This window comes from Peromyscus leucopus, chromosome 16_21 (assembly GCF_004664715.2).
Source record: "Peromyscus leucopus breed LL Stock chromosome 16_21, UCI_PerLeu_2.1, whole genome shotgun sequence".
Taxonomy (NCBI): domain Eukaryota; kingdom Metazoa; phylum Chordata; class Mammalia; order Rodentia; family Cricetidae; genus Peromyscus; species Peromyscus leucopus.
Genome location: NC_051084.1, coordinates 37,655,005 through 37,680,151, shown reverse-complemented (window position 1 = coordinate 37,680,151; position 25,147 = coordinate 37,655,005). Strand labels below are relative to the sequence as shown.

The following is a 25,147-nucleotide window of genomic DNA, read 5'->3' as shown; positions in this document are numbered from 1 at the left end:
TTCATTATGTCTCAAAAAATAATTTTTTAAAAAGGAAAAATGTTTTTAAAAGGAAATAAAAGAAAAAAGAATTAGTAGGCTAGCCATAACAAAACCTCACGTACCCTCATAGAACTCTTGAGAATGCCACTGTGCATCTGTATCCTTCACAGGGTCTTTTGTCTCATGCTTCCAGCAATCTAGGTTGTGCTAATCTTCTCACACCCATTTTATCCACTGAGATCCAGACAGATGAAGTACGTTCCTGAGTTCATACAGCAGAGCTTGGTCTCAAGAAAGACAGATGAGAAGCTGGAGAGGTGGCTCAGTGGTTAGGAGTACTTGTTCTTACAAAGGACCTAGGTTCAGTTCCCAGCACCCACATGGTGGTTCACAGTCATCCATAACTCCAGCTTCAGGGGGTCCAAAGCCCTCTTCTGACCTCATCAGGCACCAAGCATGCACATGGTATACAAACATACATTTGAACAAAACACTCATATGCATAAAAATGAAATAAATCAATGGATGGTGGTGGCACACGCCTTTAATCCCAGCACTTTCGAGGCAAGAGGCAGGCAGATCTCTGTGAGTTTGAGGCCAGCCAAACAAAACAAACAAAAAACCCTGAACTTATTAATTCAGCTTGATTGGCTTATTGCATTGGCAGAGGAATACCCGGGATCCAATACTTGTCACAAATAAACAAAAGTAATAAAAGGTTAAATTTTATTATTTAAGCACAACACATACAATCTAGTTGACAGAGTGGGAATAATTCTTCAAAACCATTAGAACCCTTTCTCTCTATTGGTGGTAAAGTTTAGGGGAGTGGAGGAGTTGGTGCAGCCTGGTATAGAAAATGAGTAAGAACTGCTTCCGGTGGCCCATTAACTGCATTCCTTGAAAGGGAAAAATGCATAATTTGTTAACTGAGTTACATAATTCCAGTGACATCATTTATAATAGACTTGTACAGACTGAACTGATCAGGTTGTAAAGGGCTTTGAATGCCACACTAGGGAGACTGGATTTTATCCTATGGCCATTGTGGGTCATGAATGGTTTTACAGTCATATATGACTTAAACAAATTAACTGCAGTTCCAAATGTCTGTCACCATGTATCTGTTTGGGGTGGAGTTTGTAAAGAACCATCAGTAAAAGCCGGTCTTCCCTGAAGCAAGCTCTTGTTGTGTTTCTTGTTACTCATGCTCAGGAGAGCGTTAACACTGACTATGTGTATTGGGAAGATGTAGACACAGATCTGACAAGTCCTTTGTAGATATCTGTGGAGCATATTCAGAGCTCAGAGATGCACACATGCTCTGGCTGGAGGGAATCAAGGAAAGCCTCCAGGAGGAAGTCGGTAAGAGGAAGCCAGTTTCTGAAAGAGTAGGAAGTGAGCGAGCAGATGAGGAAGCTGGAACGTGGTGAAATAAGGACTCTGTGGGCAGTTTGGCTATAGGGGAGGGTCAGGGCCCCATGCTAGAGAGCTTTATGTGCCCAGTCGAGGGACTTATGTCTCCTTCCTGAAGGTGATGGCAAACTATTAAGGGCTGATTAATAACAGGATGATGAAGCCATGATGGATATCGGTTATTGTGGCTTGAAGGAAGCTATGGAAAGGGAATGGATGGTGTATTTTCAACCCCCGCCCCCCTCACAGTTTGGCAAACGATTCATTTCTGTAAATGTCATCCGGTGATACTGGTTGATAATGCTCGTTTGGTCTTTTATACATCTTATAATTTGCCGTCTGTCTCATTTTAATGAGTTACTTAGGTTGCTCTCTAACTCACTAGGTTGGCTTTGAACTCCCTGTCTTCCTGCCTCAGTCTCCAGAGGGTGGGGATTACCGAACGCTCCCCCACATTCTAGGCTGGATCCTTTACCAACGGATTTGTCTATTGCCCCTTTTGACTGACAGCTTGGTGGTCAGGTAAATACACATGGCGGTGACGATAGAACATTTGCTTGGGATCGTAAAAAAAAAAATGTTTTATCACTTTAAATTTACTACAGAATGCAGAAACTAAGAATCACTATGTAACTAGCAGGCCTGGTGAAGCCTAGGACAAAAGAAAAAAAAAAGTCTGGCTATTCGGCAACGCCCCTTGCCTGGGTTGGCAAGGCAACTGCTACCAGCCAGCCAATCGGTGAGATACTCACCTGCGGGGGCGGGGACTCCCCAGGAGCCAATGGGAGGTCGGGCCGATGGTTCCGCAGGCCAATGGGTTGGGCAAGGGGGCGGGCTCTTTGATGAAGGGCCGGCGGTGGGAAAGATGGCGGCGTGTGTGAGACCCTCCTGGTGGCAGCGGTGGCGGCTGCGCGCGTGGGCTCGGGACGGGGCCAGGCTATGGCTCCTTCTCCTTTTGTTGGGGTCTGTGCAGGGGCCGTGGCACGTCAGGGCGGGCCAAGCGGTGGAGTACTTGAAACGGGAGCACTCGCTGTCGAAGCCCTACCAGGGTGAGGCGCCCGGGACGAGGTGGTCGCGCAGGGGAGGGCGGGCATGGGGACAGTGAGCTCGGTCAGGTAGCTCCGCAGACGCTGTCACCAGCGGGAGGGGGCGCCCCCGAGGATCCCCGCTGCTTCGATGAGCCAACAGGTCCCAAGGACAGGGTCCGCCCCCACCCCCGTCCCTCTCCGAGCGCTGGAAGTTTCTAGTAGGTCTAGGCAGAGCTCTCAGATGTCACCAGTGTCGGGCTCAGGGGAAGGAGTTTGGATTTGGACAGAAAAAGTACGAGAAGGAGAGAGAGAGTAAGCAGGGATGATTGAGGACCGTTAGCGATGAGCCAGTGTCGGGATGGAGAGGTGGCTGCCCTAGAAATAAAAGCAGGGGAAAGAACCGGGTAGAACTTGGTCGGAGTAAGAAAGGAGAAACAAAGTCTGTTTGCTGTTGAGAACACCTGCTCCTTCCCAGGCCGCGAGCTCTGATGATGAAAGAGGCTGCTTAGCTTTGCCCTCTTCGGGGATTTCTAGGTCTCTAAGCACAGCTCAATGCCAGAAAATTGACACAGGTGTCTACAAAGAAGAGAAATTAGTGCAGAGAGCTTAATACGAGTTTGTTTTTCCCACAGAGCTGCGGATATGGGGGTGCAGAAAACAAGATTCAAACCGCAGAAAGCTACACGCTATTGCTACGATTTCATTTATTTAGCAAGGTCTACCGAGTACCTCCTTAGCGTTGGTCCCTGCTGACACTATGGGTTAGACAGGGTTTCAACCTGGAGACACTTATAGTTCGAGAGACTTGGGAAGAATCAGCTTCACATTTGAGAGACTGATTTTAAATGAAGAATATGATTAAGCCCACAGCTTTTGAGGGTCAGTCTCTTTTGGTATAAATGAGAAAAATCTTGCTGAAGTTGACCTCCACATAAAATGGGAAGACTGGATCTGAACTATGGTTACTGTGCCATGCATAAATGACAGCTCTGAGGTGCGTTGGGTTCACCTGAAGGACTTAGGTGAAGGAAGCCTGGTGTGATGGCAAGCACCTGTGGTCTCAGTGGTTCAAGCAGCTAAGGCAGAAGGATTGCATGAGTGCAGGAATTTGAGATCAGCCTGGGTAACATATTAAGATCCCATCTCAAAAAAAAAAAAAAAGGTTTATTTATTAATACTGAAAAAAAAAAAGATAATGGCTGCAACTTTGGTAGGATCTGTGGTGGCTTTGTGAACTAATTGATGAAGAATATGAGTTGATGTATTCCCTCCCATAGGTGTGGGAACGAGCAGTTCTTCGCTGTGGAACCTGATGGGCAATGCCATGGTGATGACCCAGTATATCCGACTCACTCCAGATATGCAAAGTAAACAGGGTGCCTTGTGGAATCGGGTGGTAAGAGGCTTCCTGTGTTAGGACCCTGAATGTCCTAAAAAAAGCTCAGAAGTGACTTTGGGTTTACCATCTTTTCCCAGTGTCCATCTTCTAAAGATAATACAAGTCTTTAGAGGGCTGGAGAGATGGCTCAGTGGTTAAGAGCACTGTCTGCTCTTCCAGAGGATCCGGGTTCAATTCCCAGCACCCACAGCTTTCAAAACCAGTTCCAGGGCAGCTGACACCCTCACGTAGACATACACGCAGGCAAAACACCAATGCACATAAAGTAGAAATAAATAAAAAAAAGTAAAAGTCTTTATTTCAGAGATAATGGTGAACTTCATAATAAAGAAATCAGATATTTCTCTGTTGCCCTGTTGTTAGGGCAAATAATTCAGCTTTCATTAGCCTGACATACCATGTTTTGTGGTTTAATAGCTTAAATCTTATTTAATTACTTTGTAAAACAGAAAACTATTGTTTTGTTGCTGTTACTGTTTTTGTCGTTTGCTTCTTGTCATGTAACCCAAGCTGTCCTTGAACTTGGTAATAGCCCAGGCTGGCCTCAAACCTGTGATCCTTCTGATTCAACCTCTCTGCTCTGGATATGGTACTATGCACTTGTAGTTGTAGTTACTTGGGGGACTAAGGCAGGGGAATCAGTTAAGCCCAGAAATTCAGTCTCAGCCTGGGCAACATAGCGGGACACTACCACTAAATATATACTTGCTAAGAAGCATTGAGAAATTCAGCTGGGTAGTGGTGGCGCACACCTTTAATCCCAGCACTCAGGAGGCAGAGCCAGGCGGATCTCTGTGAGTTCAAGGCCAGCCTGGTCTACAGAGCAAGATCTAGGACAGCCACCAAAACTACACAGAGAAACCCTGTCTCGGGGGAAATAAAAAAAAAAAAAAAAAGAAAAGAAAGAAATACATATATCCCAAACTTAATCCTAATAGCCTTCCCTCGTTTCAGTCAAGAGTTTAAGTTTCTATTTCAGTGTGACAATCACTTTGAGCTATTCTAGTCGTTGTGTTTGTCCTCTGGACCCTTTCTAGTTGTCTTCCTTGAGATATGATGGCAAGAAGTAAGCACCTGGTATGGCTGCACTGTGGTTTTGTGCAAGTGTAAGATGATCCTTTTCGTTTTCCAGGTCCTTCCTAAACATTCACAACCATGTTACTTTTAGGGATGACTTTGGCATCCATTGATATTTTCTCCTGGGCTCCTATAAATGAGGGTGGGAAAATCTTACACTCCCATGGTTTTTCTCATTAGCTGTAGATGCTGTGAGTGGGTCTCATAAAAGAGGACTTTCTTCTCTTTTTTGTTCGTTTTTCTCTGAGAGCTCTAAAGGAACAGAGGGCTAAGAGCACTTGTTCTGTGAGCCATCTGCACAGGCTGGCCCCGTAACCTAGATTGTAGTGCTGAGCTCAATATGGGGCATGGCAGAAGATGCTAGAATCACTTGACTGACTTGGATCCTAAACCCAATTTGGTTACCCAGCCACCATGAGCCCTAGGCAGGTCGCTTAGCCTCTCAGTTTTCTATGCCTTCACCTACCTGTTAAACTGACTTCATGAGACTGTTTGGCTTGCCTGTCTGAGTTGTCAGACAGTGGACACGAAAAGACTTGGTGCAAAGTTTACTACAAGAGTAACAGAAATATATGCTGTTATTAGACCTGCTCTCAGTTGCATCCATGTACAAGGATTAAAGCCTTAATCTATAAGACTCTCTGATACCTATATTCTCAACAGAATGAAACCAAGGAATTATTTTTGAGCTATTAGAGTAGGATATATAGTTTGTGCAAGTGGTTCTCAAATTTGGCTGTCCACTGGAGTTTATGCCTGGATCCCATCCCAGATTTAATTGGAATAGGTTGCAATTTGGTCATTGGGTCTCTCCCTCCCTCAAGGTTTCTCTGTATAGCCCTTGCTGTCCTGGAAATCACTGGAGACCAGGCTGGCCTTGAACTCAGAGATCCACCTGCCTCTGCCTTCCGAGTGTTGGAATTAAAGGCGTGCACCACCACTACTGGCTAGGTCATTGGGGTTTTCAAACATGCAGCAAAGTTTCAGAACCACTGTTAAACAAAACTGTATAGCATTGTGATACCCAAGGCCAAGAATTAGATACCTCCTGACTCTGTCCTCTGCCTTGCCTTCTTCCCAGGGCTATCATACTGCCTCTGGCTGCAGGACGGCTTTCTGCCACTGAAGTCTTTCTTGCCCTGAAAGCTAAATGAAACAGCAGAGAGATAACCGAAAATGAAAAGACAGAATAGGACAGACTATTGGAGATATCAGGGCTCCCTGCTGTGAAAAAGTGTCCAACCTCTTTTCATTTTGACTCTGTATTCCTAATGCTAATTCTTTTGGATGACGTCCCAGGAATTAAAAACAAACAAACAAAAAACTGAAAATGATCAAGCAATGTGTTGCTCAAGGCCCAGAACAGGCTCTTGGAAAGCCTTTGGCTGAACCTGGCCAAACCCGGCTGAACCCTTCCCTCCTTCACAGATTTTCACTAGAACCTCCCCCAACCAGATACTGTACTCACTGTGTTCCTCCTGAAAACACTAACTGTGCTGAACACTTAGCCAGCCACTCACTGCTTCTCTGTTTTTATAAGGTTTTGATACTCAATACCAAAACTGGACAGAAGTCTGAGTGACACCCATCTCCTTAGTCTGTCCTCCCACCCCCAAGAGGTTGTCCCAGTGGAAGGGGATGGCATTTGCCTCTGGCACACTTAATGCTTCCTGGCCATGGGCACAAAGGTTTTGGGAACTGTTGCTTACTATTTGTTCTCTTGGGAACTCAAGCTTGCCCCTCAGCTTGGCCAAATGCCAGCTTTAGCTAATTAGAGTTCTTCATAGCATCTGCTAATTACCCCTGGAAACCTCTTAGCTTTTCTTACTCTTTTTTTTTTTCTTTTTTTTAATGAATGAGGCTTTGACCTTTCTTTGAATCCCAGCTTTTTAGAGTCCTTCTGTCAGAGGAATAAGCTTCAGTTGCAAACAGGTATTAAGTCAAGCCTCTTTACCCAGTTGACTGAGATGCGCTGCTGGGTAGATGTCGATCATGGGAGACTAACATGCCTTTTCCAGCTTGCATGTACTATCCTGTTTCTGCTGGAAGATGTGAGGATAATCAGATGGTTTACTTAACCCTTTATACACAGTACCTTAAACAGTTGAATGGCTCAGTCTGTTCAGTTTTATGGCAGGAGTACTTCCAAAGTCTTAGATACCATTTTAACTTTAGCCTTGTTACCAAAGCCACTTTCCAAGTCTGTAGATTGCTGCTGAGGGCTAATGGGTTTCAAATTTCACACTCCTCCCTTACACCTCTGTCTTCCTCATGTTAGCCATGTTTCCTGAAAGACTGGGAACTGCAGGTGCACTTCAAGATCCATGGACAAGGGAAGAAGAATCTGCATGGAGACGGCTTGGCAATCTGGTACACAAAGGATCGGATGCAGCCAGGTATTAGGGACCCTGGGTTGCTTCTGCATGGGTGTGTCAGGACTGTTTATTCCTGTGACCTCTTTTTGAGAAGGGCCCTTCTAGTTTTCTCTCTTTTCATGTCTGTAAATGAACATTAGCCCATTGAGTCTCTAAAATGGGGTTTTGAATCCTAAGCAGTCTGACCTTGGCTCATCCTGCGATGATTTCTTGCTTGTTGGTTTCTTCTGTGTTTCCCTGTGAAGCCTAGCCATTGGCTGGCTGAGTGCACACTGGAGGCCAGTGAGCTGGTTTCTTCTGGACATCCACACTCAACAATCTCAGCACTTGAGTTAAGAGAAGAATTTTGTTTTCCTTGCTGTTGTTGGAGTCAGTGCTCCAAGTGGATGGCAGGCTGAACCTGATTTGACCTGATCTCTTGCAGCGAGAAATAGAACTTGGGAATTCAGTTCTCTCTTGGGGGCATAATCTTCACCGGGTGTTTGTGAAGCAGAATTCTGTAGGTAGGAGTGTCTTAGCAACCAGTTTGGATCAGGGAGCTACTGTAGTACCAAACAAGGTTGCAGTGGCCTTCCCTCTTTTCCTGCCTTCAGCAACAAACAACTTGAGCTGTTCGTGGGCCCAGCTGTCGGTCATGCACTTTGCTGGGTGCTTTTGTGTGTGTGTGTGTGTGTGTGTGCGCGCTCATCGTAGGAAATGCTTGGGTCATTTGACTATCACCGTTTCCTCTGCCATATAAGATGTTAGCCCTTTGTCAACTCCTGGCTTTATGTCATTGTTCATCATCTCTTCTCTCTCTCTAGGGCCTGTGTTTGGAAACATGGACAAATTTGTGGGGCTGGGAGTGTTTGTAGACACCTATCCCAATGAGGAGAAGCAGCAAGAGGTAATGGCGAGTGTCAGAGCTTAGGGCAGCCACACTGATCTGTCTCACAGTTCTTTCCCTCAGGGGCAGTGTGCAGGAAGAGACGGGAGAGGCAGTGAGGCCCCATCTGTTGACCTTCCGAAGTTAATGTCCTTGGCATTTTTGTTGTTGTTGTTGTTTTCCTGGAGAGGACTGTTGGTGATCCCAGCAGTCCTTCAGGAATAATGTCACACTGGGTGCTTTTTCTATAGTGCCTGCAGTGTTCTCACTCTTTTCCATAAGGTAGCCCCTGGAATTGAGCACATGTGACTGGTGGTGTCTTGGCTCCTAGGTTAGGGCCAGAGCAAGGGGAAAGATGAGTGCCTGGAACTTTTGACCATTAATGTGTACTCTCTTTGGCCACTTGCCCTGTCCAGCATCTTTAGCTTCTTTTGAGGCAGGTCCTGTCACTTATAAGGAATGGTGTAAGAAAAAAGAAGTTGGTGAAACCACAGCATTTATTTATAATAATAATGTCTCACTATGTAGCCTAGGCTGACCTTGAACTAATCATAATCTTCATCCTCAGCCTTTTGAGTCCTGGGATTATAAATGGGGCCACTACACCTTCCTCAAATCTAACATCCTGTTGGAACCCAATGTCTAGACATCACAGAGCTTATTGACCATCCCTGAGGGTTCTTTAGCACTTCCTTAACTGGCACAGGACTATATCCTCTCCTGTGGCATTGTCATCTGATGGTAGAAAAATGGCAAGTTGTTACTGGGTACCCTACAGAAGGCAGAGTTAGTAATGGAGATGGTGATCACTTATTGTTCCCCAAGGGTTTATCAGGAAAAGTTTAAAATGTGACCACCATACATGCGACACTCAGGTATACCAGTCAGGATTTCCCACTGTTCACGTTAGAGGAGCTGGAAAGTGAGACCTATGTTAGGTGAGTGACCTTCCATTGTGGGTCAGTTAGAGTTGTGTTTCCATGTTTCCTCTGGGCTCCTCTTTGTTCCAGGTATGTCACACCCTTGCTAGATGCCAGGGCCTGGGAATTCACAAGACCAGAATAGTCTCTGTGCTCTGAAGTGTGGAGATTGGTGGAGACTCCGGGGTACTTTGAGAAGACAGTAGACTCATTGAATCATGACGTGGCAGTCGTGGTGGCCACAAAGCCCTCCTCCAGGAGATATCATTTACACTGAGGTCTGCAGGATAAGGAGCCAGTGTCCAGGATGAGGGAAAGCATATATTAAGGCACTCTGAGGGGTATAAGAAGGACGGGGGTGTAAGGGAATACAGAGCATCAAACAGAGGCTAGAAAGAAAGCTGCCAGCAGCCTTGTGAGGTTACACATTTGGGAGCTGCCTTCTTGACTGTTCATTCTCCTCCCTCTTAGGCACATCAGCCACACTGAGACTGTGTGCCTAAGTGGTTGGTCAACATTGAAACAATCACAGTGTGATCCCTCTTTAGCAATGACTAAACGGAGAAGCTGTCTTGTTTAGGGCAGCAGCTATTGTAGGCTCTACACATTTTGAGGCTTTCTTTCAATTCTGACGCTTTCCCTCCACCCATCCGTTGTCTTCCTGTCCATTGAGTTTTTTCTTGAGAGAAGAGACATTAGGTAATTTCATATGTGTGATTTCAGTTCTTTGAGCTTCTATTCAGTCCAGAGAATGTAGAAAATTGTCTTCTTTTCCATGTCTGGAGGATAAAATCAAATATGTTTTGTCAGTGGTATGGTTTACTCTTATGTGCAAGGGTGCCAGGCTTTGTTCCACGTGTATTATTTCCTTGTAGCAACTCTTTGTCACAGTTATTACCATCTCTGCTTTGTGGGTAAGAAACTGAAGTGCAGAAGAAAGTTTGTAAAGCTTGTTGGTGTCTTAGATCTGACTCCAAGAACTCCACTTCCATTATTTTGGCTTCTTAGGTATGGTAAGAAAAGCAGAAGTGACAAAAGGAAGCCCAGGCAAACTGGGCTCCATCAAAAGTAGTAACTTGGGACTGGAGAGATGGCTCAGCAGTTAAGAGCAGCAGGTCCTCCTGCAAAGAGCCTGGGTTCAGTTCCCAGTACCCACAAGGTGGCTCACAACCATCTATAACTCTAGTTATGTGGATCCCATGCCCTCTTCTGACCTCTGCTGGCATGCATATGGTGCACAGACAGGCATGCAGGAATGACACTCAGACACATAAAATAAATCTAAAGTTAAAAAATCTTTTTGTTTGTTTGTTTTCGAGACAGGGTAGTTTTGGTGCCTGTCCTGGATCTTTCTCTGTAGACCAGGCTAGCCTCAAACTCACAGAGATCCGCCTGACTCTTCTGGGATTAAAGGCATGTGCCACCACTGCCTGGCCTAAAATTAATTTTTTAAGGTAATAATTTATGTGCTTCAAAGCACACTATCAGGAGGAGGAGGGCTGGTGTCAGAGCTCAGTAGGGGATTTGTCTCATGTACAAGGCCCTGGATTCAGGCCCCAGCACTGAGAGCACACCAAGAAAGTGAAATCACCTGTAGGGTGGGAGAAATACATGCAAATTGTACTAAGCCATTTCTAGAATATATAGAGAATTATCATATAAATAACTTGTAACTTAAAAACAAGCCAATAAAATAATAGGCAAAGGGTCTGAATAGATATTTATCTCTGAAGGAGATAAATAAATGGCCACTAAACATGAACAGATGTTCTACGTCATTAACTTTTGGAGACACAGATGAAAACCTCAACCACTAGAATGCAAGTGAAGAGCTGTACATGTTGAAAGGATGTGATGTCATTTGGAACCCACGTATACTGCTTGTGGATGTATAAAATTATATAGTTGGAAAACAGACATTTCTTCAGATGGCTGAAGATAGAGATTCTCTTATCCCATGAATCCACTTACATATGTATAGCCAAGAGAAATAAAAGCATCCACGGAAAAAGCTTGTCCACAGATGTTCATAGCAGCCAAAACAGATACAACTCAGATGTTTATCAGCTGAAATCCTCAGTGAGAACAGAAGTATTGCTGTGGGTTGCAATGTGGGTGACGTGGTTACAAGAGAAAAGCCAGTCACAAGGGTCCTGCTTATTGTGTGAGCCCATCCCTATGAACTGTGGTCAGATCCATAGAGACATGGTAGATGAGTGGTTGTCAGGGCTGGGGCTCTCAGGTTGGGAGGGGACAGTGGCGACCAGTGGGTACCGAGTTATGGAGTTATAAAAATGTTCAGAAATTATGATAAGCATCACCCTAACTTAGCACATACCAAAACCCACTTTGAGTGGATGAGTGGTATATGGATTATGTCTCAATGTTGCTGTTGATGTAGAAATGGTTGAAAGATGAGTCCCCAGCCTTTTGGCACCTTTTGGTCTACAGCCTGTCCACTGATGAACATGTTTCCCATGTGAACCCAGATGTTGGTGAGCACTGTGGGGAACTTGGTGGCACCCTTGGAGCACAGATGTCTTCATTCAGTTGAAATCAGAGTCTAGTGGCAAGAGACTTCCTGGAAGAACAGAAGTACAGCTGTTGGCAGGCTTGGCCCTCATTCTGGTCTGTGACGTGTTTGAGCCTCACCCACGGGAGGTAGAAGCAGCTGGCTGGGCGGTGAAATGAACAGCTCTCCAGGCTGTCCCAACTAAGCTAGATTAGTTGGGTTTGAGGACTTCCCATACACCTATAGAACTGTATGTACATATATATGCATTTGTTTTTCCTCCTTTTAACTGGAAGAAAATTGACACCAGTGTCTTAAAGACACATTCTAAGTACCTAACACTGCTCGCCCCCCCCCAACACACACACACAACACAGGCATACAAACACACATGTATGATGTATGTACACCTTGTGTTCCCTTAGTCCTTATCATGATAATGAAACTAATCCTATTTGGTCTTTTTTACTTTTGGCCCAGGAAGTCTTTTTCTTTCTCTTTCTTTCTTTCTTTCTTTCTTTCTTTCTTTCTTTCTTTCTTTCTTTCTTTCTTTCTTTCTTTCTTTCTTTCTTTCTCTCTCTCTCTCTCTCTCTCTCTCTCTCTCTCTTTCTTTCTTTCTGTCTCTCTCTTTCTCTCTTTCTCTTTTCTTTTCTTTTTTTCTTTCTTTCTGTTTTTTGAGACAGGGTTTCTCTGTGTAGCCCTGGTTGTCCTGGAACTCACTCTGTAGACATATCTCAGAGATCCACCTGCCTCTGCCTCCCAAGTGCCGGGATTAAAGGCATGCGCCAGCAACATCCAGAGTTTTCTTGTTACAAAACTTAGTTGTGACTCCATTTTTTTTCCCTTCAGTTTCCTAGTTCATGATGATGTTCAAGTGTACGAGTGTCATTTAGGGACCTGGAAGTACCACTTTTTCCATATTCTTTGTTTGAGGAGTTGAGAGTGGAGACGAGAGTCACTGAGTTAGTGGGAGGTTATGGGCTTTGGGCTGATGGAGTCCTGTGATGAGACTTGGCCTGATTGCTGCTGCTCTGAGTGTCATGGGCACTGCTCAGTTCTCCACGTTCCTTCTGTGTGGGTTCCTGCTAAAGAGCACCGCAGCCTCGGGTTGGAAAGGGATAGGTGCAGCTGGAAGTGGCATTGAGTGCTGAATTTCCTGTCTGAGGGTTATGTGCACGCCTTGGGAGGAGCTTGGCTCCCAGCAGCATCCAGTAGAAGAGCCATTTGTTTTGTTACTACAGAAAATCCAGAGCAGAAAAAAAAGACAAATCTACACAGACATCCTTTTACAAACGAAAGTGTCGCATCGTGTAGCAAAGTGTCTAAAAATATAATTGTGAAACTCTGGGAACCCATGAGTATAAAATACTAGATTCAGATTAATCTTTATTTTGAGAAAAGTTTTAGATTTCTAGATTGTTAATCCATTAGAGAGTTCTAGAGTATACTCTTCTGATACTACCCAGGCTGGTATCAAACTTCTGGTCCCAGGTACTCTTCCTGCCTCAGCCCCCTGAGTAGCTGGGATTATAGTCTTGGACCACTTTACCCTAGCCTGTGGCCTTCTGTGTGTCTCTGCATGCCCACGCTTGCTCACACTTGGTGCATTTTATTTTTTCCAGCTAGCTAAGAGTAATTGTTACATATTGCCTCCTTAACCCTAAATACTTGTGTTTTTCCTAAAACAAAACAAACAAGGATTATTGTTACTCTTAGTGATCATAGTCAGGGAGTTAAACATGATGAGCACATTGTTACACATCTTCAGGCCTAACTCAGATTTGCCAAATGCCCCTTTATGTCCTTTTTAGCAAAAGAAAACCCAGGTCCTATTTTAAGTTTTTCAGCTGTTAGATCGCTCCTTAAAAAAAACAAAAAAAAAAAAAAAAATGACTTATTTTGTATGTGGGGTAGATGCATACATGTAAAGGTCAGAGGTCAGCTTGCTAGAGTTAGCTCTCTCCTTCTACCTTATGAGTCCCAAGGATCAAACTCTGGCTGTCAGACGTGGGGTCAAGTGTCTTCCCCCATTGAGCCATCTCGCTGCCTCTCTCTCTTAGTCTTTAACCTGGAACCACTCTGCAGTGTGTCTTTGTGCTCAGGGTACATAAGCGTACCGTTTACATACCTGACTTTTCTTTAAAAAAAATTGAACATTTGAAACTTTTTTTTTATTTTATTTTATTTTTGGTTTTTTGAGACAGGGTTTCTCTGTGTAGCTTTGTGCCTTTCCTGGAACTCACTTGGTAGCCCAGGCTGGCCTCGAACTCACAGAGATCCGCCTGGCTCTGCCTCCTGAGTGCTGGGATTAAAGGCGTGCGCCACCACCGCCCGCCGAAACTTTTTTTTTTAATACACAGGGTCTTACTTTGTATCTCTGCCTGGCTTTGAATTGAAGCAATCCTCCTGCCTCTCCCTCCTGAATATTGGGATTATAGATATCCATTATACTTGGCTGAGAGAGACTTCTTTTAAAAATATTGATGGATAGATTAGTATTGCAGTATGATTGAGTTGGGGCTCTGGGATCTGAATTACTTGATTTCAGACCTTAAGGGCATTACTGAATACCACTGTTCTCTTGGATGAGAATTCTTACCTGTGAAACGAGGATACTGTGGGTCACAGAGATGGCTCAGCTGTTAGAAGTGCTTGTCTCCTGGAGTTTGACCTCCAGGACCCACATGTGAAAGGAGAGAGCCAGCTCCCTCAAGTTGTCCTCGGACCTCAAAGTGCACCACAGCACACAGGTGGTCCCTTTCCTTGCAAAATAAATCAATTTTAAAAATGAGGATCCTAGTACTGGCTCCTAGGAGTGAGAAGTAAGTGAAAGCATGTGAACCCATCACTGCACACAGTGTCCTGAAGACTCGGCCCTCAGTAAATGCTGCTGTTCCTTCTGCTAACTGGATTCGTCGGGAACATTTGGCAGACGTCCTGGCAGTGGCTGCTGTGGCCGCCTTCTCTTGTCATTCCTTTCCCGCCCTTGTCTTCACATCTCAGCTGTGGAGCGTCAGGAACGTATTAACAGTTGGTGGCAGGTAAAAAAAGGAAAAGAAACTGAGCCAAATGTTTCTGGACATTTTGGTGGTCTGTGCCAGCCAAGGAAATTACTCCCCTCAATCATGAATGTTTGGCTTTGAATAATATCTAATCTAAAAATTCATTAATTTAGCTATTAAGTGGCCGGATTTTTATTGACTTCCTCCTGAATGCCAGGCATGATGCCAAGTTGTGCACCCACCTCACCTTCTTCCCATGGTCAGTCCTGTGAGCTATACACACCACTCTCCCTGATCCAATAAGCATAGAGATGTGAGGGTCACATAGCTCACCCAAAGGTATGCAGCTATAAGCAGTGTAAGATGGTTAGCACCCAGCTCTCTGCTTCCAAAGGTCCTTTGTACTCTTTTCTGTTAGGTGATCAACCTATGTGCTTTGAACTGTAGAATTTTAGCATCGAATCCAGAAGTCCAAAAGTTCATGTGTGTCCTTTGGGGGAGATGGTGAGAGAAAAAGGGTTTCATGTATTTGATGCTGGCCTGGAGTTTGCTATGTAACCAAGGATGACTGTGGACTTAGAGGCATGTACCATCATGTGGTACTAGTTTTATGTGGTACTGGGCGTCCACCCCAAGGCCTTGTGCAGTCTACCTAGATCTACATGCCAGCTCCCTTACAAGCAGCTTTTTTTTTTTTTTTTTTTTTTTTTTTAAAGCAAAGTGAAAGGAACTGATTTATTAAGAAAAGTGAGGGACTGGAGAGATGGCTAAACAGTTAAGAGCACTGACTGCTCTTCCAGAGGACCCAAGTTCAATTCCCAGTACCCACATGGTGGCTCAAAATTGTCTGTAACTCCAGTTCCAGGCTTCTGACACCCTCACACAGACATACATGCAGGCAAAACACCAATGATCAGAAAAGAAAAGCGAGAAAACTCCCGAGTGGGAGGGGTCCAAGGCTGAATCATCTTTTTAATGAGAGTACTGTAAAATTAGCTAGTAGAATCTGGTGGTGGTGCCTCATACCTTTAAACCCAACACTCTGGAGGCAGGCGGATCTCTGAGTTCGAGGTCAGCCTGGTCTACAGAGCAAGTTCAGGACAGCCAGGGCTGTTACATAGAAAAAAACGCTGTCTCGAAAAAAAAACCACAACACAACAAAACAAAAATTAGCTAGTAGTAGAGGGTCATTTTAAAAACCGTGAATAGCTCCGTAGAACCAAGTTTGGAGACATTTCCTGTGCTATAGACAGTGTGCATTTGGACACAAGGCATTTGGGAACCCCTTGTTTTTGGTGACTCTGACATTAAGAGTGAAACTCCCACCTTGCTTAGATCGGTGTGACTTTTTTCAGAGTTTGGTTCCAGCCTTAGGACTGTCACTCTGCTGCCATGTGATCAGTGGCTATGCAAGAAACACTTTAAGAACTCCTGACCAGGAGCAGAAAATGAACTGGCATTCAGCAGCTCACTGCTGTGTAAGGTTAAGAGTTGAAGGCATAGTGTGAGTTGCTAAAGCAGACAGATGGTAGCTCTGGGGCCATGGGGCTCAGTGCCATCTAGTGCAGTATTTACTTTTGACTGCATGTCATGGTCTTCCTGAGGCCGAGGATGTGGCTCAATTAGAGTGTGTCGATCACATTCAGGAAGTCCTAGATTTGATCCCCCAGCACTGCATGAAACTAGGTGTGGTGGCACATTCTTTATTCCCAGCATTTATTTGGGAAGAACAGGTAGGAGAGGAGAAACTCAGTCATCCTTGGCCATACAGGGAGTTTGATGCCAGCCAGGGCTATGTGAAGCTCTGTCTCAAAAAAACAGAACTAAGAATGAATCCCTGTGCCCCACTCCAGACTGCTGTGGCATCCTTTGCCTAGGGTTCCCTCAGATGTGTAAAGAAGCTCCTCCAGGTCGACTCAGGCACAGCTTACCACCTGCCTATTGCTGGATGATCGGATGTCACACCAGCCTTGAGAAGAGTTGGGCACCCTTGGCTAAGGAGTGCTGTCCTAGGCATTCTGCAATTTTAAATTAAACTTGTGATTAGAGGTGATAAATGAAGCAAATCTTGGGGTCATCAGCACACCCCAGGGCACTTTTTAATCCCTTCCTTTCCTTAATTGTTCACCGAAGTTACAAGCTTTCTGAGAATCCCATTTCTGTTAATTACTTAATGACATGCTGGCAATTACCTTGCTCGAAATGACAGTTGAGCAAGAGTAGCTTTATGGTGCCTTACCATCATGGATGGACTGCATGCCTCTCGGGGTCCTGGGTACGCTCTGCCTGTGGTTCACAACATCTGGGGAGCTGCTCTGGGGCCTGTCATGCCCCCCCCCCAGTACCCTGATCCGTGAGGCTGATACACTGTCGTCGCCTGGGCCTTGTCTTGCACCAGCCTCTTCCCCACTAGCCAGGTTTCAGGTAGACCTGTCTTCTGTGAGTTCTCAACACGCTGACCTCTTGTTCTTATGCACCAGATCACGTGTCGGATCCCTCTAACCACCTGGGTCCCGTCAGAACAGAGTTCCCTTAGCCATCATATTGCCTTTTTTGTTTTCATCATAGCAGCTATTGTCTGAAATAATTCATTTATCTACTTGCTCTCTGTCTCTCCCTCTCTGGGTTAGCTCTGAGACCAAATACCAGTCCAGCCTGGACCCACCGGGCCCCAGCATTTCCAACAGTGCTGGCTCTTACCATAGGTGCTCACTAAGGATGAGAGGAATGGATGCTTTGGGACCCCCTTCCCCCACCCTCAGCCTTATAAACCAGGCTGAGCTGAGCCTGTGGGGGTTTCTCTCAACGCTGGCAGTTTAGAGCTCTGGAAAGTTGCCGAGGCAAAGCTAAAGTGCCCTCAAGCCCAGTGATTTTCTGAATCTTCGGCTGCTGCGCTCCCACAGAGCTTCACCCTGCCCCCATGCTGTAGGTGAGAGTGAACGGTTCTTTGGAAATGTATGTCCATGAGGCTCACTTAGAGAGGAAATGATCCCTTTGGATTCGAGGTAATTTCATGGTCTCATACAGTGGGAATTTTGTCTTCTGGGCAAGAGCTGTATCCTGAGACCCTGAGCAGTACAAGACATCTCAAATTTAGAAGAGTTTAGTCTTTTTTTTATATATATATATATACCCCCCATTTCCCACCCCTGACTCCTGCTGTTGCTGTAGAAATACTGTGTTCTGGGAGAAATAACCCAGTTGTGTTTGGGCAGTGCAAGATGGTGTGTTTTATAAAGCTGCGAAAAGCCCCAGGTCCTTCCATGGGGTAGAGAGGCCTTTGTAGTAGACGCCTTTGAGAATCTGATGGTAGTACCAGGCAGCCTCATAAAGTTGCAGACACCTTGCATGTACTCTGGCACATACTGTGAGAGCTTCAGGAACTCACTGAGTGCCCTTTGTGGACCCTAAAATTCTGTTTGGAGATTTAGGTCGGTAATTCATCCACCACAGCAGGGTCACAGCTCTTCCAAGGCTGTCTCTTTCTGACTTGGTCTCCTGTGTTCTGTGTCCTATCTTGTTTCTGTAATAACCTGCTGGACCCTCTCAGGCCCAGAAGAGGCGCTATTCTCCAGGAGTCCAGGTACCCGGTTCTTGACTCCCCATGGCCATCCCTTATTCTCATGTGTCCATCTGACATTTCTTGCTGCTTAGAATCCATGTGGCTGTTGTCTCAGGAGTTCCGAGTCTCTGACTGCATTTCCCCTTGCATGTTGACTGGGACGGTGTGGAGCTTGTCCATGGAGCAGCATGCCCTGTGTTCCCTCCCCTTCCATCACCCTGCCCCTCTGCATTGACTTGCACTGGGATCATTCTGGAATGGTTAGCTCATCGGTTGTGAGGAGGAATTTACTTCTACAGCTCTGTTGGAAATACTTTCTTAAGTAGTGGAAACCCGAGTAGGTAACGTGGAAACGTTTACGTTTTCCTATATGGGGGATGTTGCCCTCTTGCTATTGGCAATCTTGGAAGTTATGTGTGGATGGGCTGAAAGTCTTGACTAAGGAAAGTGGTTGTGGCTAGATATGCCCGCCCAGAGCCTGTTCCAGCAGTGTTTTGGGGTCCTATTTCATTTGGCATCATATACTGGTAGGATTACAGTCTGAAAGGAGCTATCCAGACTGGAAAGGTTTCCCTGCCCACTCAAACAGGTATTTTCAGAATACCTGCTGTGTGCAAAACACTTTGCTTGGGCAGAGGGATGGGCTGAAGTGGAGACCTGGAAGATGATTTTCCTTTTCAAGCAGCAGCTGGGGAGAAAGGTAGTCTGTCTGTTAAAAGGAAACTGCTGGTATCTAGGTACCCAATGGCGATTGTGGGGAGGAATAGAGTCAAACTCCAGAGTCTTGCAGGGCCACTTCAGGTCTACCCTAGGTCTGGAGCAAGGAGCATTACTAACATCGTGTGGAGCTCAGTGCTTCCTGGGTCCATGTCCCTTGTGTGATCATCTGTATGTGGGTGCTGGGGGGAGGGGTGCTTGAGATGAGGCAGGGTGGTTTGCTCATCCAAAAGGTGCTAATTTCCTCTCACTCATATGCAGGCATTGCTAAGAGCTCTCCCTCACCATCTGCTTTTCCCTCCCTGTGTCCCAGCGGGTATTCCCCTACATCTCAGCCATGGTGAACAACGGCTCCCTCAGCTATGACCATGAGCGGGATGGGCGGCCCACAGAGCTGGGGGGCTGCACAGCCATTGTCCGAAATCTCCGCTATGACACCTTCCTTGTGATTCGCTATGTCAAGAGGCATCTGACGGTGAGTCCTGTCTTGGAGCAGTTGGTGATATGCACTACCTTTGCTCCCGTGGCCTGTCCCTGATAGATCTTTCCTTTATTCTAGATAATGATGGATATTGATGGCAAACACGAGTGGAGGGACTGCATTGAGATGCCTGGGGTCCGGCTCCCCCGGGGCTATTACTTCGGCACTTCCTCCATCACTGGGGATCTCTCTGGTATTGCACTGTGCTTCCTCTGCCTCAGTTGACCCCTTTTGTCAGTACCCAAGGCGTGGTGAGGCCTTCTCTGAAGAGAGCCAGATGAAGGCGTTATGGGAAGCCATGCACATGGCTTAAGAATGCTGGACATTGCTGTCTAGATCCTGTCCAAGCTCCAGTCCAGGCCCTCTCGGGACTAACTCAAGCAGTGTGTGTGCCCTTGTCTAGGCAGCTCTTGGAGCCTGTGAGCCTGTGTGAATGCCTCGCTGCCCTGCCCCTTCCGGCCTATCCTGTTGTCGGGCTTCTCGAACTGCACTTACCACTGTGCCCAGTTCCCTTCCTCCTCTCAGAGCTGTTCCTCCACTCCGTCGTCCCTCTCCTAAGCAGCCTGCATCCCTCCTGGTGCAGACTTTTGAATGGAGCGTGTGTGCAGTTTGCCAGCCGTCTGCCTGCTCCCGAGCTGCGCTGGGTCCTGCATCTCTCTGCCCTGCCATCTGTGCTGCTCTTGTACCAGCAGCCCCTGCCTCCTTGCCATGCACAGTGCTCTGGGCTTCATATTCTCTGACCACTCCTCAGCTCATTTCCCCGGCCCGGCACCCCGAAACGCCTACCTTCCTTGACTGACATGCCAACACTCACTCTACCTAGTTTTGGCCCAGGCAGCCAATTTTTAAAAAATCTATAAATTTTTAACCTATAGTTAGTGTAGTTTTTTTTTGGGGGGGAGGGGGGGTGGTTAGTTGTTTGGTTTGGTTTTAAGACAGTTTTACTTTGCACCCTGGCCCTGAGCTGGCGATACAGCCGACCTCCACCTTTTACGTGCTGGAATTGCAGGCATGCATCACCACACCTGGCATAGTCTCATTTTTCTTCTTCAAGGACTCGTTGAGAAAGTTCAGTTATTTCTCAGTTGTCCCAGGCTTTGATGTCCACACACTGTAGAGAGCATTGCCCTGGCTTTGTTTTGAAGGAAGGAAGGACAGAGAAGGGCAAAGGAGAGGAGAAAGGAGGAGGCCAAAGCGGGAGGTTCTCTGAGTGTAAGGCCAGCCTGGTCTACAGAGTGAGTTCCAAGGCAGCTAGGGCTACATAGTGAGACCCTTGTCTCAAAAAACAAACAAACAAAAAAGGAATTAAGAAAAGAAAGATGAGCTGGATTACATAGCAGTTCCAGGCCAGTTTGAGCTACAAAATGAAACCCTGCCTCAAAAAAAGAAAAGAAAGGAAAAAAGGCTTTCCTTTCTGTGTAGCTTTTTTTTTGGGTTTTTTTTTTTTTTTGGTTTTTTCGAGACAGGGTTTCTCTGTGTAGCTTTGTGCCTTTCCTGGAACTCACTCGGTAGACCAGGCTGGCCTCGAACTCACAGAGATCCACCTGGCTCTGCCTCCCGAGTGCTGGGATTAAAGGCGCGCGCCACCACCACCCGGCCTGTGTAGCTTTTTTTTACATTTTTTTGTTTGTTTTGTGAGAGGGCCTATGTAGCCCAGGCTAGCCTAGGACTTGCTATGTAGGCCAGACTAGCCTTGAACTCAGGATCTTTGTGCCTCGACCTCTTGAGTGCTGAGATTGCATGTGTGCACCAAACCTGGCCTGCCCTGGCTTTTTATCTTGTCCTATAGTTTAAACTTGATTCTGACAGCAAAAACATTTTTCCAAATGAAGATGAAGGCAATTTCTTCTGCTCTGGATTTGTTGATGGTTGTAGCAGACCAAGGAGCTGTGGATGTGTCCACAGAAACGATCAGAAATCTAGGCTAGGCTCAAAGGAAATAAATACTGAATATCAACCCCCCCTGAAGGGAGCAGAGCTTCCTCGAGAATTAGTTGAAACCAGATCTGAGACAAGAAATGTTACAAGCCTGGAACTGAGAACAGCCAGGAAGGCCATATGTAATGGCATGCACATTTAGTTCCAGCACTTAGGAGACAGGGGTGGGTGGATCTCTGTGAGTTCCAGGACAGCCAGGGCTACAGAGACAGACCCTGTCTCAACAAATCAATCAAACAAACAAATTTTTAAAAAGCCCAAAAACCAACTTAACAAAAAAAAAAAAAAAAAAAAAAAACTTAAAAAGAGAAGTCAAGTACAGTGGCTCACATCTATAATTCATCATTAAGAAGGCTGAGACGAAAAAGTCACAGGTTTGAGGCCAGCAGCTTGGGCTACATAGTAAGACCCTGTCTCCTAAACCAAGCAGAGGCCAAACAAACAGAGGAGAGAAGTAGGACCTGGGTGTGGTATCAGACACCTGTAATGCCAGGACCCAGGAGCCTGAAGCAGGAGCCCATCCATCAAGGGCAGCCTGCACTGCACTGTAAAACTGTCTTACACACTAGTACTTCTGCACATGAAGGGAGACCTAGTCTCTAGTTTCCTGATCTCCTTCCTAGTAGCTTCAGGGAGATCAGGGCCAGAATTCCAAATGGCCACAAAGAAGCAGAGTTTGGGGGAGCAGCATCTTTCACGTAAGTAATGTTGCCCTGACCAAGGCCCATTAAACAGATGGTGGGGGACCATTTCTCCTCTCTGCCTGTGTGTGTGTGTGCTTATACTCCACCAAGAGGACTGTGGTGCTGCTGTGTCTCCTTAATGCATGATAGAGGATTTAGTCATCTTCAGTGCTTTTTAAGGTTTTAAATTTTTATTTGTGTATATGCGTGCGTGCGTGCGTGCGTGCGTGCGTGCGTGTGCGTGCGTGCGTGTGTGTTGTATGCACGTGTGTGTGCAGGTGCCTATTTAAGCCAGAAGAGGGCATCAGATTCCCCTGGAACTTGAGATGCAGATGGTTCTGATCCATTTGATGCGGGTGCTGGGAACTGAACTCTGGTCCTCAAGCAAGTGCTCCTAACCACTGAGACGTCTCTCTAGCCCCAGTTACTTTCAATATTTTTAGTTTTTTTCATTTATAATATATATATGTGTGTATATATTTGCCAATAAAATACATAGGATACATAGAATATATACAGTTCCTTATTCTTTAGATGAGGCAGTGATGAGGCTTTACCCTTTTTTTCAAGAAGTCTGGTTTTTGTTGGGTTTTTCTGTTGTTGCTTTTGAGAGAGTCTCACTGTGTAGCCCCCCCCTGGCCTAAGTCTCGGAGGTGTAGACCAAGTTAGCCTTGAATTTGTATCAGTTCTCCTGTCTCTGCCTCTCAAGAATTACAGGCATGGGCCACCACACTTGGCTTTTTTCTTTTTAATTAATGCTGGTGTCACAGGCGTGCACCATCACAGGGGCTCACGTGACACTTTGATCCACCCGTGTCATTGTCCTTCATACCCACCGCCCCGGCACCCTGTCTTCGTGCCCTCCTGATAGTTTTCCCCTCTAGTTCCCCAAAGGAGAGAAAACACGCTCTGTTTGCCTCATTTCCATCTCCCTCCTCCTGTTAGTCAGTCTCCCTGCGCCCCTCAAACAGTTCTCTGTCTACTTGAGATTTCAAGGTGGCTTCAGGTCACTGCCGTCAGTGGATCAGAGGTTTGAGCCCGGATACTAACTCCAAAAGCCCTCTTGAGGCAGCTGGAGTAATCCTCCGTACTCTCTCCTCTAGATAATCATGACGTCATTTCGCTGAAGTTGTTTGAGCTGACTGGGGTGAGGACCCCAGAAGAAGAGAAGCTGCATCGAGATGTATTCCTGCCCTCAGTGGACAATCTGAAGCTACCTGAGAGTGAGTGTGGGATCCTGGGAAATGGCCCATGGTCAGGGAGGAGGTTGCAGTGTCCATGGAGTCTGGGGTGACTGGCATCTACAGCTGTCAGGTTGGTCTGTCTGTCTGCTCCTCTGAGGCACATGGAATGCCTGCACTACCTTCCCACCTGTCCTGTAACAGGCAAGCAGTAGCATGTGGGCTGCTTCCTTTTTAAATTGAGCCATCTGGAAAGGGGGAGTCAGGGCTTTGGCTCCCCAGCAGTGGGTGTCAGAAACCAGGGACTGGACAACCTGTTGACCCATTGTAGGATGGGCTCCATATCTCTGATTTCTTTTTCTTCTTCCTCAGTGACTGTACCACCAGCACCCCTGAGTGGCCTGGCCCTCTTTCTTATCGTCTTTTTCTCCCTGGTGTTTTCTGTGTTTGCCATTGTTATTGGTATCATACTCTACAACAAATGGCAGGACCAGAGCCGAAAACGCTTCTACTGAGCCTGCTGCCATCCGTCCCTCGGTGATGTTTACCCATGACGTGTGGATCTGAGCATACAGCCCGGGAAGTCTGCCTAAGTCACCAGCTGCTCAGGGACTGTGTTCTGTCACTGGGACTTTGAATGCAGTGACCCTGCATTCTCATGGTCATCCACGGGAACATCTCACTGGCCCAAGATGCCACCCACAGGGCCAAGCAGCTGTGACGTGCCTTTCCCTGCAGGCCTTCTACTTCGGAGTGAAAAGACATGGAAAAATAGAGATTGTGATGCCTAAATCACAGAGCTGGGCAGCTCTCCCATGCACGGACTGCTGCATGGTGGCAGGCCTTCCACTTCATTTTGAAATTCCCAAATAGAAAACCAGAACTCACACAACCCGGAAACCCACTTACTAGTTTTTTGCTTTCTCTTTCTACTTGAGGAGCTCCTTGGCAGTGTGAATGGAGACTTGTGCCGTACCTGCCTCCCCGGCCTCTCTGTCTCCCCTCACTCATTGTCCTCTTTGTGTGCATCCTGAGCTAGGAAAGACATTTGCTGCTCCCGTTAGGTGGCCCTGGGGCTCTCTGCGTTAGCTCATTGCTTCAGCCTCTGTTCTGTGCTGGGTGGATCTTGTTCCTGTCTGTCCCTGTGCTTTCCTAATCAGAGCTCTTCAGGCCTTTGGATCGTTTGGCTAAAGGTTGTTACAAATCAAGAGAAACTGGACAACTTTACAGCTGCTGTGAGATTGACTGTGAAATCATCCAGGTCCAGGTGTGCCACAGAAAGCAGCGTTCATCGCATCTGACCATGTGGAGGTGTTTCTGGACCCCTGGAGCCTGCTTAGCTGCATGTTTTGTTTCTCATGATTCTTGGGATCCTGGTTTGAGTGTTGGAAGTGAAAAGCAGCTTTCTTATTCCCTGGACTTGGACAGGACATGACCCGGAGAGATTTGGCTTCTTATTGAGAAGAAACAGTTGCTGATCTCATGTAACAAATCTCTGTGAACGAAAGCCCTTCATCCTCTGTGTCTGGAGATGTTCTGATCATTGAGCTGCACAGCTTGAGTGCAGTCCTGTGTGTATGTCACCCCTATTATACTGCCTTAGTCTACAGATGTCACATATCTGCCCTGTGATTAAATTGGTTACAGGCTAGTCTCCCTGGAGAGCCTGAAACTGAGTTCTCTGGGTCTCTGAAGCCCAAGGAAAATTCTTAAAGAGACTGATGGAACCAATCACGAGTCCTGGCTCAGTGGCTTCTCTGGTGGGCTTAGTGGGGAGGCTCCAGCCTTTCCCTGAGCTCTTTGGGAGGCTGGGAAAGCCCTCATGCTCACCCCTCAGCCCATCCGTCCCCAGACTAGGAGGAGGGGTCACCCTGGCTGCAGATGGCTGTTCATCTTCTCAGGCCTCTGGCTCTCCTGTGTGTGTAATTCAGCAGGATAGTATGGTGGGTGCCCTTATGCAGGAGAGTTCAAAGTGGGGTGCAGAGAGCCTCTTCCTAACACCTTCCTAC

The 25,147-nt window shown here is 46.4% G+C and overlaps 1 protein-coding gene across 4 annotated transcripts; it reads left to right on the top strand.

The window, feature by feature from the left end:
* The first annotated feature begins 2,231 nt into the window (after nucleotides 1-2,231).
* Lman2l (lectin, mannose binding 2 like) lies at nucleotides 2,232-24,869 on the top strand. Of its 4 annotated transcripts, XM_028865656.2 has the most exons (9): nucleotides 2,232-2,447; nucleotides 3,704-3,822; nucleotides 7,181-7,298; nucleotides 8,081-8,163; nucleotides 18,127-18,159; nucleotides 19,169-19,330; nucleotides 19,415-19,529; nucleotides 23,061-23,180; nucleotides 23,511-24,869. In XM_028865656.2, the coding sequence occupies exons 1-9, from the start codon at nucleotides 2,264-2,266 to the stop codon at nucleotides 23,651-23,653; spliced, it is 1,077 nt and encodes a 358-aa protein (XP_028721489.1). In that variant the 5' UTR covers nucleotides 2,232-2,263; the 3' UTR covers nucleotides 23,654-24,869. The 4 variants fall into 4 exon arrangements, with proteins under 4 accessions (XP_028721489.1, XP_028721491.1, XP_028721492.1 ...); XM_028865658.2 differs by lacking the exon at nucleotides 18,127-18,159; XM_028865659.2 differs by lacking the exons at nucleotides 8,081-8,163; nucleotides 18,127-18,159 and having other exon boundaries at nucleotides 2,240-2,447.
* The last annotated feature ends 278 nt before the right edge of the window (nucleotides 24,870-25,147 follow it).

Excerpts from the sequence above, each read along its gene's own strand:
- Lman2l (XM_028865656.2), top strand. The coding sequence starts at position 2,264 with ATGGCGGCGTGTGTGAGACCCTCCTGGTGGCAGCGGTGGCGGCTGCGC. Across the intron at positions 7,299-8,080 it reads AAAGGATCGGATGCAGCCAG|GGCCTGTGTTTGGAAACATG; the intron begins GTATTAGGGACC and ends CTCTCTCTCTAG. Across the intron at positions 19,530-23,060 it reads CATCACTGGGGATCTCTCTG|ATAATCATGACGTCATTTCG; the intron begins GTATTGCACTGT and ends TCTCTCCTCTAG.